Below are 16,896 nucleotides of genomic sequence, written 5' to 3'. Positions count from 1 at the left end.
GCACCTGGGTGGCTTGGTCAGTTCAGCGTCTGACTTCAGCTCAGGTCATGATCTCACGGTTCGTGTCAGCTGTGCTCACAGCTCAGCGCCTGGAGCCTGCTTCAGATTTTGTCTCTCTCTCTATGCCTCTCCCCTACTTGCACTCTGTCTCGCTCTGTCTCCAAAAGATGAATAAAACATTAAAACAATTTTTTTAAATAAAAATTCTTACATGAAAAAGCAGGAGTACAAAACACTTTACAAAAAGAGTGTATTCACCCAGAGGACGGCAAGGAGAAGGAAGAGTTGAGACACCACCTCCCCACAGAGCCATAGAAACCGGAGGCAAACTGAGCAGGTGACTTCTGACCTGGCCACGAGAAACAGCCTGAGGCCTCTTAAGAGCATCCTTCCCACAGGACGGGAAGGTTCTTGTATCTTGTTCCTCCACTGCAGCGTTTCCCCCGAAATTGTGTGCACTGGTGTGGGACAATCCTTCGTCGTATACAGATGGAAACTTAGGATATTTACTAATTAAAGTTTATCAGAAGAAAATATCAAAAATGGGATTTCACATTATATAGACTGAAGCTGGATAAAAAACCGATTCTCCTAGTAAGTAAATAATGCCAGTAAATAGAACTCCAAAGACTGTTTCACCAAAAAGTTCTAACACCAAAGTAACATTTCTTTAAAGACCTATTAAATGTCCGAAAAAAACCACCAAAACTTCAACCACTTTCACGCAGGCTGATATGTTGTTTAATGATACTGTTTTGAAAATTTTAAAGGGAGTAAAGAAGAAGAAAATCTGAATCTAGTTTTTACTTGTTCTACATGACGTCTCAAGAAGAATCGTGGGCTTATGGAACAGCTGTCTGCCTTTCCCCCCCCTTAGGTGGCATTCCTGGGTACACAGCCACGCAGGCTGATAAGGGGAGACCGTCTGAAAACAAAAAAAGGCATTTACTTTAGAACTTCATTGTTTCCACATTGGGAATGTTAAATAATATAGGCCTCATTACAGTTTTAACAACAAAAATCACAATATCAAAAAAAAAAAAAAAGTCTCCATAGCAGTCCGATTCAGTATCAATCTCAGGGAAATGGCCTTTTTGGGGGAAATGCGTGTGGAAGAAGGGACAGGGCTGTAGCCTCCCTGTCAAAATGAGGGCTCATTCCCCTTTCCTGTGGTTTACCAGTCAGAAGCTGAATATCATTTTCAAACTGTATGTTTAACAAAAGAGTATGTTTCAAGAGCATATATTTTGTTAATCCAAGGGAGGGTTTACCCAAATTTCTCTTTGGTTTGCCTGCTATGGATTCATTCTCTTAAAGGCTCAGTAATAGGATCTTACACATTAAATGATTAGCAACACCTGGATTAGAGGTTAATTTTTTTTTTTTTCCCTTACCTGGCCTCTAGGAGTTAATCTTTTTTAGAAGATTTAGTAAATCCTTGTCTGAGTTTTGCTCCAGAAGCAGGGTCCACTGCTAATCCTTTGCAGACATAAACAGATTTGTTATTATGTAAAAGCAAACATTAGCAAGAAAAAAAAAAGGAATGATTATGAAATCCTCACATTGGATTCAGAAGTCTCTCCTTCCTTTTTGTTTTGTTCTGTTTTGTTTTGTAGCTATAGACAAATAATCAGTCTCTATCTTGGGCCAAATAATAAGGGAAACAGGGACAGTCCCAGGCACCTTCTCTATCTCTGCCCCTGGCGCTTCTCGCGGTTGGGCCCTCCGGGACCAGCACCTCAGGCGGGCCACCACTTATACAATCCGACTCTCCCCACTGCTGTCCTGGCTTTCGAAATGTTCCCTGAGTATATCGTGTCTTCACAGTTCTTTGCCTGCTCTCATTCCAGAAAGGGTTTGATAAGCCTTATGGAAGCATGAGATGCCTTTCCTCCCAGGGCTTATTTTCATAGCGATGGACTCATTCCATAAACAGGATTCTTTTCCTTTGTGCCCAGCAGCATTATTAGGTATCAGGGTGGAGGAGTTTGTAGATACAAGCCTGCCATACCATGGTCTGTTTTGTACTGCATGGTATGGGACAGGAGTCTCAGATAAATCTTTTTTGTTTTGTTTTGTTTTGTAAAACGGAACAATCCCCTTCTGTCCTAGAGGCCTCCTTTCCACTCCGTGTTTTATGAAGGGGGAGTTACCAAACAACCCAAGGACACCGTGAATCAAACTAATCCAAAGACATGGGAGTAGAGTTTTCAGTGTTCCTTTTGCTGAAAGTCCTACAAGTTTTAGGTCTTCCAAAGACGCGGCAACTGACCCCTTGATACTTGTTACATCTGCTACATAATTAAATTAGTAAGGAGGGGATGCCAGTGCAGGGAAGATGCTTACCTTCATCAAATCCGCTGGATCCAAAAATAAAAGCAGAGCCCACCCCAACAAAGCCGTGCAATACGATTCGGTGAATACATGACACAATATAGGTCTAGCGCCCAGAACTGTATTGACACAGTGATCTTAGTTGCTCTGTATGAAAGTCCTGGAGAAGCTTCGCTCAGCAGTACCTTCTCAGAAACCCAGTCCCTTTTACACCCAAACCCTCGAGCAAATAGCCACCGGTTGTATATTTGCTAACTAGGCTATAAACTCACTTTGCAACTGAACATCAGAATCTTCGTGTGAGTAAAAGATCTATATATCTTTTTCCACAACAATTTCCATACATAAGTATTACAGGTAATGATTACAATATTATCAATGCCTATCTCCTTAATGTTTTCACTGTTGACCCAGTTTTCCCAAAGCAGACAAAGGTCTGGTCGGCTCTACCCCTTTCGATGAAGCGGCTTGAGCCAGTTCCTTAGGCTTTCTGTGCTTCCCTCACCTGTAAACCAGGAACAGGACAATTACGTGTGCACTGTATTACTGTGAGGTGTGAACGAGATGATATATGACGTGCTCAGAAGACTGCTCGACATCAGTCTGGGCCATCATCCACGAAGAAGGGAATTACTTAGCTCAGCAAAAAAGTGGATACAACCTAGCTGCTCACTGCCAGGAAAAGAGCTAAATAAGTAATCTGGGATACAGTGCTCGAAGACAAAACTCTTTTTGCCATAGGGAAATCTTCAAAATGTGTTAGTGAAAAAAAGTGAGGATGAGTAGAGGGGCTATGATCCCAGACTTTGATAAAACGGAAAAAAAAAAGAAAGTGTAAGTAGAGGAAAATGGAAAACGGTATCGATGTTGACAGTGGTCATGTCAGGATATGGAATTATGAGTGTCTTTTATTTTCTTCTTTTTCTCCATTTTCCAGTATTTTCCACACTAAGCATTAATTTCCTACGTGATACTTTTTAAAAAATGCTCCCTCAAAAGAATTTTCTGCAAACAAAATAGCTCGAAATGAGAAATCCCAGGCCATCGTGATTGCCTAACTTATGCAGCCACCAGTGACGGAGGAGGCAACATCAGCGTCTGCGTTTATCACATCCAGTCTGGGTGCCTCACTGAGCATTTATGACCCTCCTTGCTCCAGGGCCAGCCTTCCGTTCTAACTTGATTTTCTGCTCACACCCCAACTCGTTGCTATGCTTTGGGCCATTTGTTTCCGAAGTATGTCTTCTGCATTTTCCTTTTCTTATCTTTGTTTGTTCCATCTTCAATTTTTCTCCACTGGTCAAAATCTAGCTCACCCTGAAAGCTCATCCCGAATGCCTCCGCCCCCACGAAGCTTCCTCTCTCTCAGGCTGACACGTCCTCCATAAAGCCTCCTGAGCAAAGATGATTTTTCTTGTATTCCCTTAGGACTTTCACTTCTAATTGTTAAATACTTGACATAATTTTTAACTGCCTCTTCTCTAAGACTTTTAGGAATCTATGGGCATAAGAAATAACCATGCATAATAATATGTTCAATGAATGAATCCTCTGAACATCCACGGCAGCTGCTGTGTCAACTTCATACATCACATGCTTTCTTGAATCAGAGATCTTCCCGCACACGCTTATCTTCTCATAAGATTGTGACTTTTGCACACGTATCTCCCCTGACTGAATTTAGAACAAAATGCTGTACCTGGAAGGTACTACATGTTTATTTTACTCAAGAGAGGTTAAGAATGAAAGCCAGAGTTTTACAGAGTTAACCGCCAGCTAGATGAAAGACAATAATAGGATTTATGTGGAAGGCGAGTGACACCAAGTGGCCTAAACTACTGATTATCAATCTAGAAATAGCAAAGCCCAGCAACCACAATTTTTTAATAGATTCTCCTATTCTCAAATACACTGAGACCGAGCTGAACAGAAACAACGGACAGTAAGATGCAGATCTGATTCATATCAGAGCCTCTTTATATTAGTGAAAGGCAATGTTTTTCTCTAAGCCTTAAACATTTTTAAGAATTCATCTCCCCTGAGATGAATATACTTCTTATATGTTCAGCATGCTTTCTCCCCAGAATGACTCCAAATGAATGTTAACTAATTTAAAGGCATACCAACCGGAGACTTTATATTTAAATGTAAGCAGGTGACACTACAGGAAAAGACAAGGAATTCAATTTTTTTTAAAATGCTTATTTTGAGAGAGAGTGCCTGTGCACATGGGGTAGGGGAGAAAAAGAGGGACAGCGAGAATCCCAAGCAGTGTCCAGGCCATCAGCACAGAGCCCAACACGGGGCTCGATCTCACAAGCTGCGAGATCACGACCTAAGCTGAAATGAGGAGTCAGAGGCTTAACTGACTAAGCCACCCAGACACTCCAAGAAATTAAAATTTAAAAGCATCTTAAACCTGAAATAAAACAAAAACTACCTCTTTTTTTTTTTTTAACATTTATTTATCTTTGAGAAACAGAAAGAGACAGAGCATGAGCAGGGAAGGGGCAGAGAGAGAAGAAGACACAGAATCCGAAGCAGGCTCCAGGCTCTAAGCAAGCGGTCAGCACAGAGCCTGATGCGGGGCTCGAACTCACAAACTGTGAGATCATAACCTGAGCCGAAGTTGGACGCTCAACCGACTGAGCCACCCAGGCACACCAAAACAAAAACTACCTCTTAAAGCTAATTAACATGACAATTCTAATTCACATGCCAATAATTTAAGTGGGAAATTACAGAATCAAGATATCTACTTTTCTCCCATATATTTCATTCAAAAAAGTGTTTCTCAAATATCTCATGTGCTCTAAACAGTTCCAACAGGTAGAGATACAGCAGTAGAATTAAAAATAGACAAAGGAGACAGATCCTAGCCTTCTTGAAACTTAAATTCCTTTTTGGTGGTGGGAGAAAAATATATACAGAATATTAAATGGTAATAAATTCTATATTAAAAAACTACAAAGGGGGAGAGCACATGGGTGGCTCAATAGGTTAAGCATCTGACTCTTGGTTTTGGCCTAAGTCACGATCTCACGGTTTGTGAGTTCGAGCCCCATGTCAGGCTCTGCGCTGGCAGCACGGAGCCTGCTTGGGATTCACTTTTTCTCTCTCTCTTCTCTCTCTCTCTGCCCCTCCCTTGCTAGAGCGTGCATGCTCTCTTTCAAAATAAATAAATAGACACTAAAAAGGTTTTTAAAAAGACTACAAAGGGAATTATGGAGGGTTTAAGTTTAAACACAGAGGTTGGGGGGGGTCACTCTGAAGACGACACTCAATAAAGACCTGAAGGGAGTGAGCAGTGCAGGTCAGTGGGGGACTGTTTTGGTCTTCAGCCAAAGGAGCAACAAGAGCCCTGGGTCAGGAGTGTGCAGGCCTGTTACCGCCTAGAACAACACAGGGGCGTCTGGGGGACTCCGTCAGTTAAGTGTCCGACTTCAGCTCAGCTCACGATCTCAGTTTATGAGTTCAAGCCCCGCGTTGGGCCCTGTGATGACAGCTGGGAGCCTGGAGCCTGCTTTGGATTCTGTGTCTCCCTCTCTCTCTGCCCTTCCCCCACTCATACTCTCTCTCAAAAATAAATAAACATTAAAAAAAAATTTTTTTTTAGAGGTTAGAGTGGGAGAGAGCCAAAGCATAAGAGACTGTTGAGAACTGAGAACAAACTAAGGGTTGATGGGGGGTGGGAGGGAGGAGAGGGTGGGTGATGGGTATTGAGGAGGGCACCTTTTGGGATGAGCACTGGGTGTTGTATGGAAACCAATTTGACAATAAATTTCATATATAAATAAAAAAAAAATTTTTTTTAAAGAACAACACAGAGGTGGTGGTGGTATAGAACCCAGTGTGAGCCATGTTAAAAAATGTGCCTTTTACTTAGCAACATCACAGTGGTCATAAACCACCATAACTCGTCGAGAGCAAACATAATACTATTTTGCTTAGACCTACTGGCTATTAATCTATTTTCTGATATATTAGAATGGTGTCTATAACATTCTGCCTAATGTCAAGTGCTGGGACATATCACATCCCAAGACACATTATGGGATGTGTCACATACTGTGACATGAGACTTCTGAGTTGTAGTTTAGGACTTTTTCACTTACGCTTTGCTGCTACTTTGAAGAAATTACTTAGCCCAAGCCAAAAAAACCTCTTCCTTTATTTTCAACACTGTTTCATCCTGACACACTGTCTTCTCGAACCATTCCCAATCGTTTTGCAAATTTACTAGACCAAGGAATGAAGGCCCTATCTCCACTGCTGTACTCAGACCGGACTTTGCACATTGTCAGAGTTCTCTAATCATGATGAATTTAGAAATATTCCCTCCTGGCAAGTAAGGTTCAAGCTCAAACTTAAAAGAGGGCTTTTCACTGGAAGGGAGGCAATATAATCTTTGGAAAAAATAAGGAAAGAAACTATAATAGAAAGAATTTGTCTCTCCTGAAGGACACTAATCTATAGTTTAGAAAAATTGCAAGTTTTACCAAATAAACACACGTACAATTTGAATTTATTTTTCTCTAAGTGAAAACTAAAACCCCATTGTTAAGTTTTCACAGATCAGGAAAAAAATGAATGGATTGGGCTTACAGGCCTGTAGGGAATCTTTTTCAAATGTCCCATTCCATTTGTAGCCCATGATAAACAACTCATGAGGAATTTCAAAACTACAAAAGCTTTCTGGTGTGGTGACTTTATAAGCTTTGAGACTGGCAGTTCCTGGTCTGATTCTGAGAACTTCTTCAAAATATGACTTCTGATCAGAGGCAACAATATGGCCATGAGTGAATTCACATTGCCTTCATAGCATAATGTTGATCATAAGAAGAATGCCACATTTATTAAGGCAGCTCAGTGCAGAGGGGAAACACATGTAGGTTTACCGGTCGTGTGCCTTGAACAAGTAACTTCTCCTCTCCGAGCCTCTTTCCCTTTCCGCAGATTAAAACATTCGGGAGATTATTAGGAGGATAAAATGAAATGGTTCTAGCACATAGGAAGTGCTTTAATGGTGGTTATGCCTTTCTGCTACTTGGAAGAAATTGTTTAGTTCTAGCAAGGAAAATTTCCCTTTTTTTTTTCTTTCCCAGCTTTATTGAGATATAATTGATTAGAACATCGTGAGGGTTTAAGGTGCACAACAGGATGGTTTGATACACCTATATCTTGCAAAATAACTACCACAAAAAATTTTTACACATCCATCACCTCACATAGTTACTTTTGGTGGGTGTGTGTGGTGAGGATATTTAAGATCTACTCTCTTAGCAAGTTTCAAGTATATAACACAATATTTTTAACAAAAGTCCCCATGCCGTACATTAGATCCCCGGCACTTACAACTGGGAGTCTGTACCCTTTGACCATCATTTCCCCAACCTCACCTTCACCTATGACAACCACCATTCTACTTCCTGTTTTTATGAGTTCAGCTTCTTTTAGATTCCATATGTCAGTGTGATCACACGGTATTTATCTTTCTCTGTCTGAACTATCTCACTTAGGATAATGATCTTAATGTCCGTCCGTGTTGTCACAGAAGGCAGAATTTCCTTCTTTTCTATGGCTACATGACATTCCATCATGTCTATATGCAACGTCTTTAACTCTTCATCCAGCAGCAGACACTTAGGTTGTTGCCATGTCTTGGTTCTTCCATTTTCTTCTCTTATTTTCCACACCATACCTGACACACTGCTATATCCCATTCTTAACCTCTTTTCAATTTCACAAGACCAGAGAAGGATGGCTCTAGACCGTCCTGTATCTGACTCTGTATATCAACAGAGTTATCAAATCCCGATAAATTCGGAAACGCTCCTTCTTGGCAAATAAGTGTTAACCTCAAACAAAACCACATATCTTTACACCCAAAAGCAACACTGTATGTCACAGCTTTCTTCAACCGCCAACAAATCCCAAAGCCAACAAGCGGTTCCCCTCTGGTCCCTCATCCGATAGCCGACTCGCTCGTTCCGACTCACCTGGCCTAGCTGGGACCACAGTCGGGGATCCCAGGGCCCTGTTCTGCAGCAACACTCTCACGGCACTGGTTACAGTTGGCTCTTTTTTGGGACTCATCTGAGCCCTAGCCTACAGGAAGAGCAAGAGAGACGGGGAACAAGTCTGTAACCTCAGGTAGCACTCAGGAGGTAAAGCTGTTGCCACTTAACCAGTAGCAGATGGGGGTCAGCTCCAGGACATGCTGCACCCACGGGGAGGGGACACACGCACACCCTGTACCCTCGTTCGCCTGTCCTCCTGCCGGTTCTCAGAGTCACGTCTGGGTTTTGGCACTTGCACTCCATAATCAACCCCTGAGGGGAGTGGTGATAGGTTAATCCTGTAAAATTCATTGTATGGAGACATAAGAAATCACTTAATGTCAATAAGGACAGTTATGGAACATTTTAGTTGTTCATTTTACTTGAGGATGATTTTGTTTTTAAATTCACGAACGGAGAAGAAAAACAGACGTTGGCAGGCAGCACATGTTTTAAACACAGAATTCCATCATCTCCACACCACGCCCCTCCCTGCCGCGCAGCGGTAGCTGAACAGTTACATTAATACAGAATAAGGACCCGAAGGTCCTTCGGGGGCTTCCTACCTAGCTACCGGTCCCAACATCTCCATGGCAACTACTGTATAAAGATAACCTGCTACTCCAAGTGAGAGTTCTCACGTGGGCAAGGATAGCCGCGGGGCTACAGCAGGCAGCTCATCCCCATGCAGACAAAGACAGCTATTTCCAGAGGCCTGTACCGGTCTCTTTTGGTGAAGGCTATAACACATTTTTAAAGTTGATTATGTTTAAAATAGAAACACATTTCAGCTGTGCTGTTAACAGCCCTTCAGCAGTAAGACGACCCCTCCCGTCTTGCTCCACTCTGAATGGGCCCCACTATGAGCCCGGCCCCTGAGTGGCGAAGCTGGCAGAAGACAAACAAGGGCTGCTGTTCAGATACACTCTACGGGGAGTTTCCTCAGAAAGCAGCTAATTTTTCTTCTGCGCGCCCAATCACCACTTAGTTCTGGAAAACAAGGAGAGGAACAGGGCCAAGTCACTGGTTACACTCAGGACGGCCAGCTGGCCTTCTTCAGGAATAAAAAGCACTTCCGTTTGCTGCTTCCCTGGGCTCCCTTTGGCCCCACTAATGTGACGAACTTCGTGAACTGGTTAGAACATTTCGAAGAAATGTAATGCGCCCTTCCCTGCTTTAGAAGGTATAGGTAGAGTTTCACTTAGAAAACTTTTCCGGGGCGCCCGGGGGGCTCGGTCGGTTGAGCATCCATCCGACTCTTGGTCCCGGCTCAGGTCATGATCTCACTGTTCGTGGGTTCAAGCCCCGCGTCGGACTCTGTGCTGACAGCCTGCTTGGGATTCTCTTGCTCTCTCTCTCTCTCTCTGCCCCTCCCCCACTAGTGCTCACTGTCTCTCACACTCTCAGAAATAAATGAATAAACTTTTTAAAAAATTAAAAAAAAAAAAAAGAAATTTTAAGAAAGAAAACTTTTCCAACTCAGTTGAATTCAAGCCCAAAGCATCATATACCCCCCAGATTGTGGTGCCTGTCCCACTGACAAGAGAGGATGGCCAGAGAGGAGGAGGAGGGTGGGGCAGCGTGGAAAGAGGAAAGGCGGAGGAGACCTGTGTGCAAGCCACTTTGCTTCTGTTGTCTATAATCCTCGCAACAATGTGGCAAGGTACAGATTAAAGTGAGTCTCAGGGGCGTCTGGGTGGCGCAGTCGGTTAAGCGTCCGACTTCAGCCAGGTCACGATCTCGCGGTCCGTGAGTTCGAGCCCCGCGTCGGGCTCTGGGCTGATGGCTCAGAGCCTGGAGCCTGTTTCCGATTCTGTGTCTCCCTCTCTCTCTGACCCTCCCCGTTCATGCTCTGTCTCTCTCTGTCCCAAAAATAAATAAACGTTGAAAAAAAAATTAAAAAAAAAAAATAAAAAAAAAAAAATAAAGTGAGTCTCAAAGAATTTGTCTAAGTTTACCTACGGATAATAAATTAAAGAATTGAAAGTCAAACCCTAACTAGTGATTGCAGAATCTGGGTTCCTTCCACGCCGCACTGCTCCCATGCTATTGCAGGTATAAAGATTGAATCTCTACAACTATATTTATCATAACCACCCTGCCTGCTCCACCAACACATCTATCTCCTGCTTCCTGTGTTCTTTATCTAGATGTATAGTATACTACCTTCTCAGGCTCCGAAGCTAAAATCCTTGTCAACCCCGATCCTCTTTTAGCCCATATCCAATCGGCGTCCCAGACCCCCCATTCTCAAATTCTTCCTCCGCATGCAACCCGTTAGTCCTCTTTCTCTGGGCCCGCATTCTTTATCTGTTGCTGGGACTCCTAACCATGGCCAATCCATCTGACCACTAGTGGCAAAGGTAATCCTTCTAAAACACCAATTGTGTCACTCCAGTCTGCACTATTCAACCCGTCGACACTGCCCACAGAACGACACAGGGGGCAGGTCACAACCAGACAGGAGAGCTAAGAAAGGCGATCTGCAGAGAGGGGAGCTAGCAGAAGCATGCCAGGAAGAAGGGACAAGTTGAGAAAGTGGAGAGGACGACTTCCTGGGTTCAGGGGGGACTTTCCAGTTCCTGTGTGAGGTCCTCAGATTTGAGGGCATCTCGCCACTTCCTCTTTTCCTCCTCTCTGAACTGACTCGAGTGGAAGCCCTTCTAGATCTGATGCCCCCTCACCTGCCCCTTCCCCCTCGCACACAGGCACTCCTCAGGCCACAAACTGGACATTTTGTGTGTAATATCCTCCCCAACCCCCACTCCAGGCTGGTGAACCCATCTGATATTCAAGGAGAAATGCTGCTCTTCTTTGAAGGCTCCCCTGGATCACACTGGCCTCTTCCTCCATAGCGCTCCTGCACAGGTCAAATCCCACAGCTTCCGACTGCCTCGTTTCCAAGCCCTCCTCCACCTCTGTTGAATTACAAATGCTGATCAATCAGCACCTAGCACAGTGTCTGGGACAGAATAGACACTCAGTAACTGTCCACTGTGTATGGAGACAGAGCTCAGAGTCCAGAGTCCGCGGGATATGCTACTGTTGGACAAGCTCCCACCCCCTATTACATACTGGATCTTGTGGAAATCTTTCTCAATGTTTCATACCCTCAAGTATTCAGGCCAGTTTAATCTTTCCTTGGCATCGGAGTCATGTTATGAGACTAACAGTCTCCATAGTATATCGTAAGTTATATCCCTGGGGCCGCTGATGTGTGTGAAGCTGTTTGCCGGACCTCAGTTCTGTTTTCATTAGTCTGTCGTCTTCCGGATCAGCCCGTCCATTTACTTACCCGTACCTATTTGTAACAGCCTGTTTCCATTCATTTACTTTACCTTGCTGACTCTATGGCTTTAAAGAAAAGGCTGCAGACCCCTCCTCTATCAGAGAACAACACAGACAACCTACAGAACAGGTCTTCCTTACGACAGCTTGCCCACTCGGCCAGCCCCGCTTCAGGTTCGCTGTGCTTTTCTGGATGACTAAGGCTGATAGTTACTGTTGCATACATGCACAGGGTTTTACCGTAACACTACAGAAACACTACTTATATATTCAAGGCTTCATCCTGAGAAGCTTCAAACACTGTAGAAATATTTTTTTCTATAATATCCAAAGGTGCTGCTAGCTAGAAAGCATGCCTCAAAAGAAGCCAACTTCCATGAGGATGAATGACAGTGAGTAGCGACCTTGATCCTTATACTTCTGGGGATGGATAATTTAGGTTCCCTACCAAACCCTACCTGCTCACCCCGAACACGCAAGGGCACAGAGCCAACACCTGGGGAGAGATAGTTACCTGCACCCTGGATGCCATTTTGGCTGCTGTCTGGGCTGGATCAAAGACTCGGCGAGAAGACTGATCCTTGCAGAAATTAATATGCCGACTGGCTGCGGTTTCATTAAACCTCCTCATACAGTATGGGCACTGAATATAATCTAAATGCAAAGATAACAACGAAAAGCAATCAATGTTTCAAAAGGAACTCTGGAATGGGCTATATGAAATGAAATAAATGAGATATGACCTCTGCTCCACCATAAAAGAGCAAAAGTCTCAGACTATGGTTTGAGACAGTGTTATGCCCGAGGGAAAGGTGTACAAGGGCGGAAATAAAGGACAGAGCATGGGGAGACATCTTTCTCCTGTATACATTTATTTCAATTAAATGTGTCTCTTTAAAATGTTTATGTGGTATTTTCTTTTTTTTTTATTTTTAAATTTTTTTTTTTTAACGTTTATTTATTTTTGAGACAGAGAGAGACAGAGCATGAACGGGGGAGGGTCAGAGAGAGGGAGACACAGAATCTGAAACAGGCTCCAGGCTCTGAGCGGTCAGCACAGAGCCTGATACGGGGCTCGAACTCACGGACCGCGAGATCATGACCTGGGCCAAAGTCGGACGTTCAACCGACTGAGCCACCCAGGTGCCCCATATGTGGTATTTTCTTAGACAATAGACTCATTATATTTAGGCACTTCTCAATTAAATGAGATATTCAGTGAATCCTTACATAAAGAAAACAGTCCTAGGATCACAGACGGTTGGTATTGATGACGGTGAAGAACACAGAAGATAAAAAGCCCAGGCTGTGGTACTGGGTGGGACGGAAGGTCACCAGAGAGGTTATGGGGCTCCTCTTGCTCTTTATAGAAGGAGGAAGGTGTTTCAAATTTGGGGGTTTGGGGGATGGGATTTGAAGTCAGTGTCGCTGGCAGAAAAACACACTACTTCTGCAGTGATTGATTTTTTTTTTTTTTTTTTTTTTTTTTTACTCAACTCCTAAATAAGGAGGCAAATAATAAGTTCAGGAAGGAGGTAAAGGAAAAAGAAAAAGGTGAGGTTCAAAAAGGAGAAAGGGGAAAGCAGGAGGAGTGGTAGGAAAGCTTCAGGGTCAGAACCTCCCGGGCAGCTCTGTGGGCACCAGGACCCTCTGTGCTGCTGCCCACTGCTCTCCGTTTGGCCCTTGTTTGTAATGACTAACCAGTGAGCGAAATGGGATGTGCCAGAACCACGGCCTTTGTAGAATGAGGAGACGCTCAAGGCAAAGCCATTTTGGAGCCCACCCCTCTGAAGTGCGTGGGAACGTGAGATTTTCTTTTTGTTTTGTTTTAGGCACCGGTAAGGGATGACAAAGTGGATAGGAGCACTAGAAGAGAGTAACATTCCCCTTCCCCCCTGCCAGGAAAGATCTGAGACAGCACCGACCTTACGCTTGGTACGGAAATTTGGATTAGTATATAGTCACCCACATCCACATCTACACGGGTGCATGACTGTTTGAAGCAGTGATGTCTTCAAGATTAAGTCTTTTTGAAGGCATCTTCTAAAACAATTTGGAAGAGTTTTGTTGGAACAAATCATTTCCTTTCCTAGAATGAATACTAGTAAAGTGTAATAATTGGCATATATAAGAAATTGGAATATAACAGATAAGTACTTAGCCTAACCTTTTATTTCACATCCTAGAAGGCAGTATGTAATCATCAATTCAATCTGTATTGAACACCTATTACGTGCCCGGCACTGGTTTATAGTTGGGGGCACAACGACTCTGCAGAAACAAAGTTTTCCCACAGTGGTAAAGGTTTTTCCCTTGAACAGAATAAAATAGGGCAGCATTGGGAAATGATAAAGGCCCTGCAGCCTGCCTGACTGGTTTTGAACCTGAGTTCTTCACCTGCTACATGTGCGAACATCGGCAAGTTACTCAATATCCCTTAAGCTTCGATTTCCCCAGTCCCTACACAGCACCTATTTCATCAGGCTGTTGTGAAAGTTAACTCAGATAAGTCACACTAGGGCTCAGTACAGTGGGCAGGTGGAACATCCTATTACTATAAGGAAACAGGCCCAGCAAGCTTGCGTTTCCAACTACCAAACAGGAATGAAACTGCTTATAAGAGTAAAATTGAAAGTGCCATTATTGTGCAGAATTCATGGTGGTGATGGAGAAAGCAAACCTAGAACTCTTCTCTTGCTTTGGTGGTTTCTTGAGTTTTACCAGCTGAGAGTCAAGGCTTTGGTCAGAAATGCTGCTACCACAAACCCTACTCAGTTTGTGCAAAGACAGTGATCGTGGCAGTGACTGGATGGCTTCTTCATTCCCACTTGTTCGTTCATTGATTCACTGCCACCCTTCTGTGTGGCGCTGTATGCCATCAGGGACACAACAAAGCTGAGGTGTATTTCCCTGCCAACAAAAATCTCAGAGAAAACTAGAAGGCTAGGCAAAGAAGTAGACAAGTGCCACTCATGATGTAAGCTTCTAAGGAAGCACTGGGTCCTCCAGGGGCCCAGAGGAGGGACAGGAAGCCAAGACTTAAAGGGGCAGAGGAAGGGGTGGCTTGGGTGGCTCAGCTGATTAAGCACCCAACTTCTACTCAGGTCATGATCTCATGGCTCCTGAGTTCGAGACCCATATCGGGCTCTGTGCTAACAGCTCAGAGCCTGGAGCCTGCTGCAGATTCTGTGTCTCTCTCTCTCTCTGCCGCTCCCCCACTTGTGCTGTCTCTCTCTCTCTCTCTCTCAAAAATAAACAAACATTAAAATAATAATAATAATAAAGGGGCAGAGGAAGAAAACTTCAAATACTCTGAGAATGGAAAAAAAATGGTTTTGCAACAATAATCTGAACACAGCATGACTGGTTTACATGGTCCACCGTCATCTCAATCTGAGTCCCCTCTTCCTCTATCAATAATGGTATCGTGGGGCGCCTGGGTGGCTTAGTAGGTTAAGCGTCCGACTTTGGCTCAGGTCACGATCTCGCAGTTTGTGAGTTCGAGCCCTGCGCTGGGCTGACAGCTCAGAGCCTGGAGCCTGCTTCGGATTCTGTGTCTCCCTCTCTCTCTGACCCTCCCCCGTTCATGCTCTGTCTCTCTCTGTCTCAAAAATAAATATTTAAAAAAATAAAAAAAAAATAATGGTGTCATAAAAGTCACTATGTGCTATTTATTTCCAAAGTAATGATCTTTAAAGTCTGACTACAGATGGGTTCTTAGGACGACTATGGGAAAGGTGGCCAGATCTCAAAAACATTCAGCAAGCATCATTTTTAAAATGTGTTGAGGGGCGCCTGGGTGGCGCAGTCGGTTAAGCGTCCGACTTCAGCCAGGTCACGATCTCGCGGTCCGTGAGTTCGAGCCCCGCGTCCGGCTCTGGGCTGATGGCTCAGAGCCTGGAGCCTGTTTCCGATTCTGTGTCTCCCTCTCTCTCTGCCCCTCCCCCGTTCATGCTCTGTCTCTCTCTGTCCCAAAAATAAATAAACGTTGAAAAAAAAATTTAAAAAAAAAAAAATAAAAAATAAAAAAAAAATAAAATGTGTTGAGTGTCCATGTCTATGAAGCCTGTGAAATGGGCACTAAATGTCCCAGGCCTCACTGAAAATCTCAACTGCAAATATTCTCTATCATTGTTCCTATAAAGTATCACAGCATCCTGGAAAGTTGAATGATTAGCACATTTACTTAAGTTAGGAAGAATTACAATAAATGTACGCATGTCACAAAAACTGAGTCATGAAATCAGGAATCATGCTGAGAAAACAAGGAAATGATCTGCAAACTCATGCATACTAGGCCGCATTATATATAACCCCAGTTATAACTGTACATGTTTTCTAGTATTTAAGACTGAGAATATATGGACTAATATAAAATCCTCACATAGTCTAATGGAATAGTAATGAAAAATGTGCTATTTTAGATAATCGTTTTGTTTGGTGCATAAAATTATACTAAGGGCACAGGGAAGAATTTAATTATAAAGCTATGTTTTAGCATAAGAACATGAGGGCAGAAAAATAAATTGTACATGTGATGAGACCTTACAAAGAGAATTATTTATTTTAAGGAAACAATAATCCCCACATTTTAAATCCAATGTGGAAATTAGAGAAATCCACACAGCAGGACAGCTGACATAGTTTCGTTTGTTTGACTAAAGAACTATAAAGTAGCCATCAACCCTGTAGCGTCTGCTATTAACAGGAAATACTGCTCATAAAAGATTTTTTTTGTTATATAAGGCTTGTTGCCAAAGTATTATCAAAATCACAGCCATAGATCTTTCTACTTTCACATTATTTTAAGCTATATTTTCATTAGCACCCAGCAAAAGTGAAGCAATTATTAAGATTATTTTCTGGCACACCAGCACGCCCACAACAGTTGTGGCCAGGCCTCTTAGCCAGCTGCGCTGGGAGCTAATCCCACCCACCAGCACGCCCACAGCAGCTGCAGCCAAGCTGCTCGGCCAGCTATGCCAAGGGCCAGCCCCGCCCAGCAGTGCACTCACAGCAGTTACGGCCCAGTCACAACGAGAGGGCACAAGCAGCCCACAGAGAGCACACTCCTGGAGCTCCTGGTTCTGGTGACCAGGGCAGATTGCATTACTGGGTCCTATAGGCCTTCTACACAAGACATCTACCTTCCTTCAAGACCAGGAAACATAAGTGACCTACCAAATACATAGAAACAAACACAGAGAATAAGAAA

At 43.5% G+C, this 16,896-nt stretch overlaps 1 protein-coding gene across 2 annotated transcripts in view; it reads right to left on the bottom strand.

The window, feature by feature from the left end:
• Window positions 1-718: 718 nt before the first annotated feature.
• ZC2HC1B (zinc finger C2HC-type containing 1B) overlaps window positions 719-16,896 on the bottom strand; it is a 42,241-nt gene continuing 26,063 nt past the window's right edge. For both annotated transcript variants that reach the window (XM_086708063.1, XM_086708064.1), the window contains exons 5-7: window positions 12,196-12,335; window positions 8,334-8,442; window positions 719-1,479 (exon numbers count right to left, since the gene is read on the bottom strand). In XM_086708063.1, the coding sequence (XP_086564189.1) occupies window positions 1,409-1,479; window positions 8,334-8,442; window positions 12,196-12,335 (320 nt within the window). In that variant the 3' untranslated portion in view covers window positions 719-1,408. The remainder of the gene's footprint in view (window positions 1,480-8,333; window positions 8,443-12,195; window positions 12,336-16,896) is intronic.

This window comes from Puma concolor, chromosome B2 (genome assembly GCF_028749965.1).
Source record: "Puma concolor isolate L17-30 chromosome B2, mPumCon1.1.hap2, whole genome shotgun sequence".
Lineage (NCBI taxonomy): Eukaryota > Metazoa > Chordata > Mammalia > Carnivora > Felidae > Puma > Puma concolor.
The sequence above is the reverse complement of the archived record's forward strand: the minus strand, read 5'-3'. Positions and strand labels throughout refer to the sequence as shown.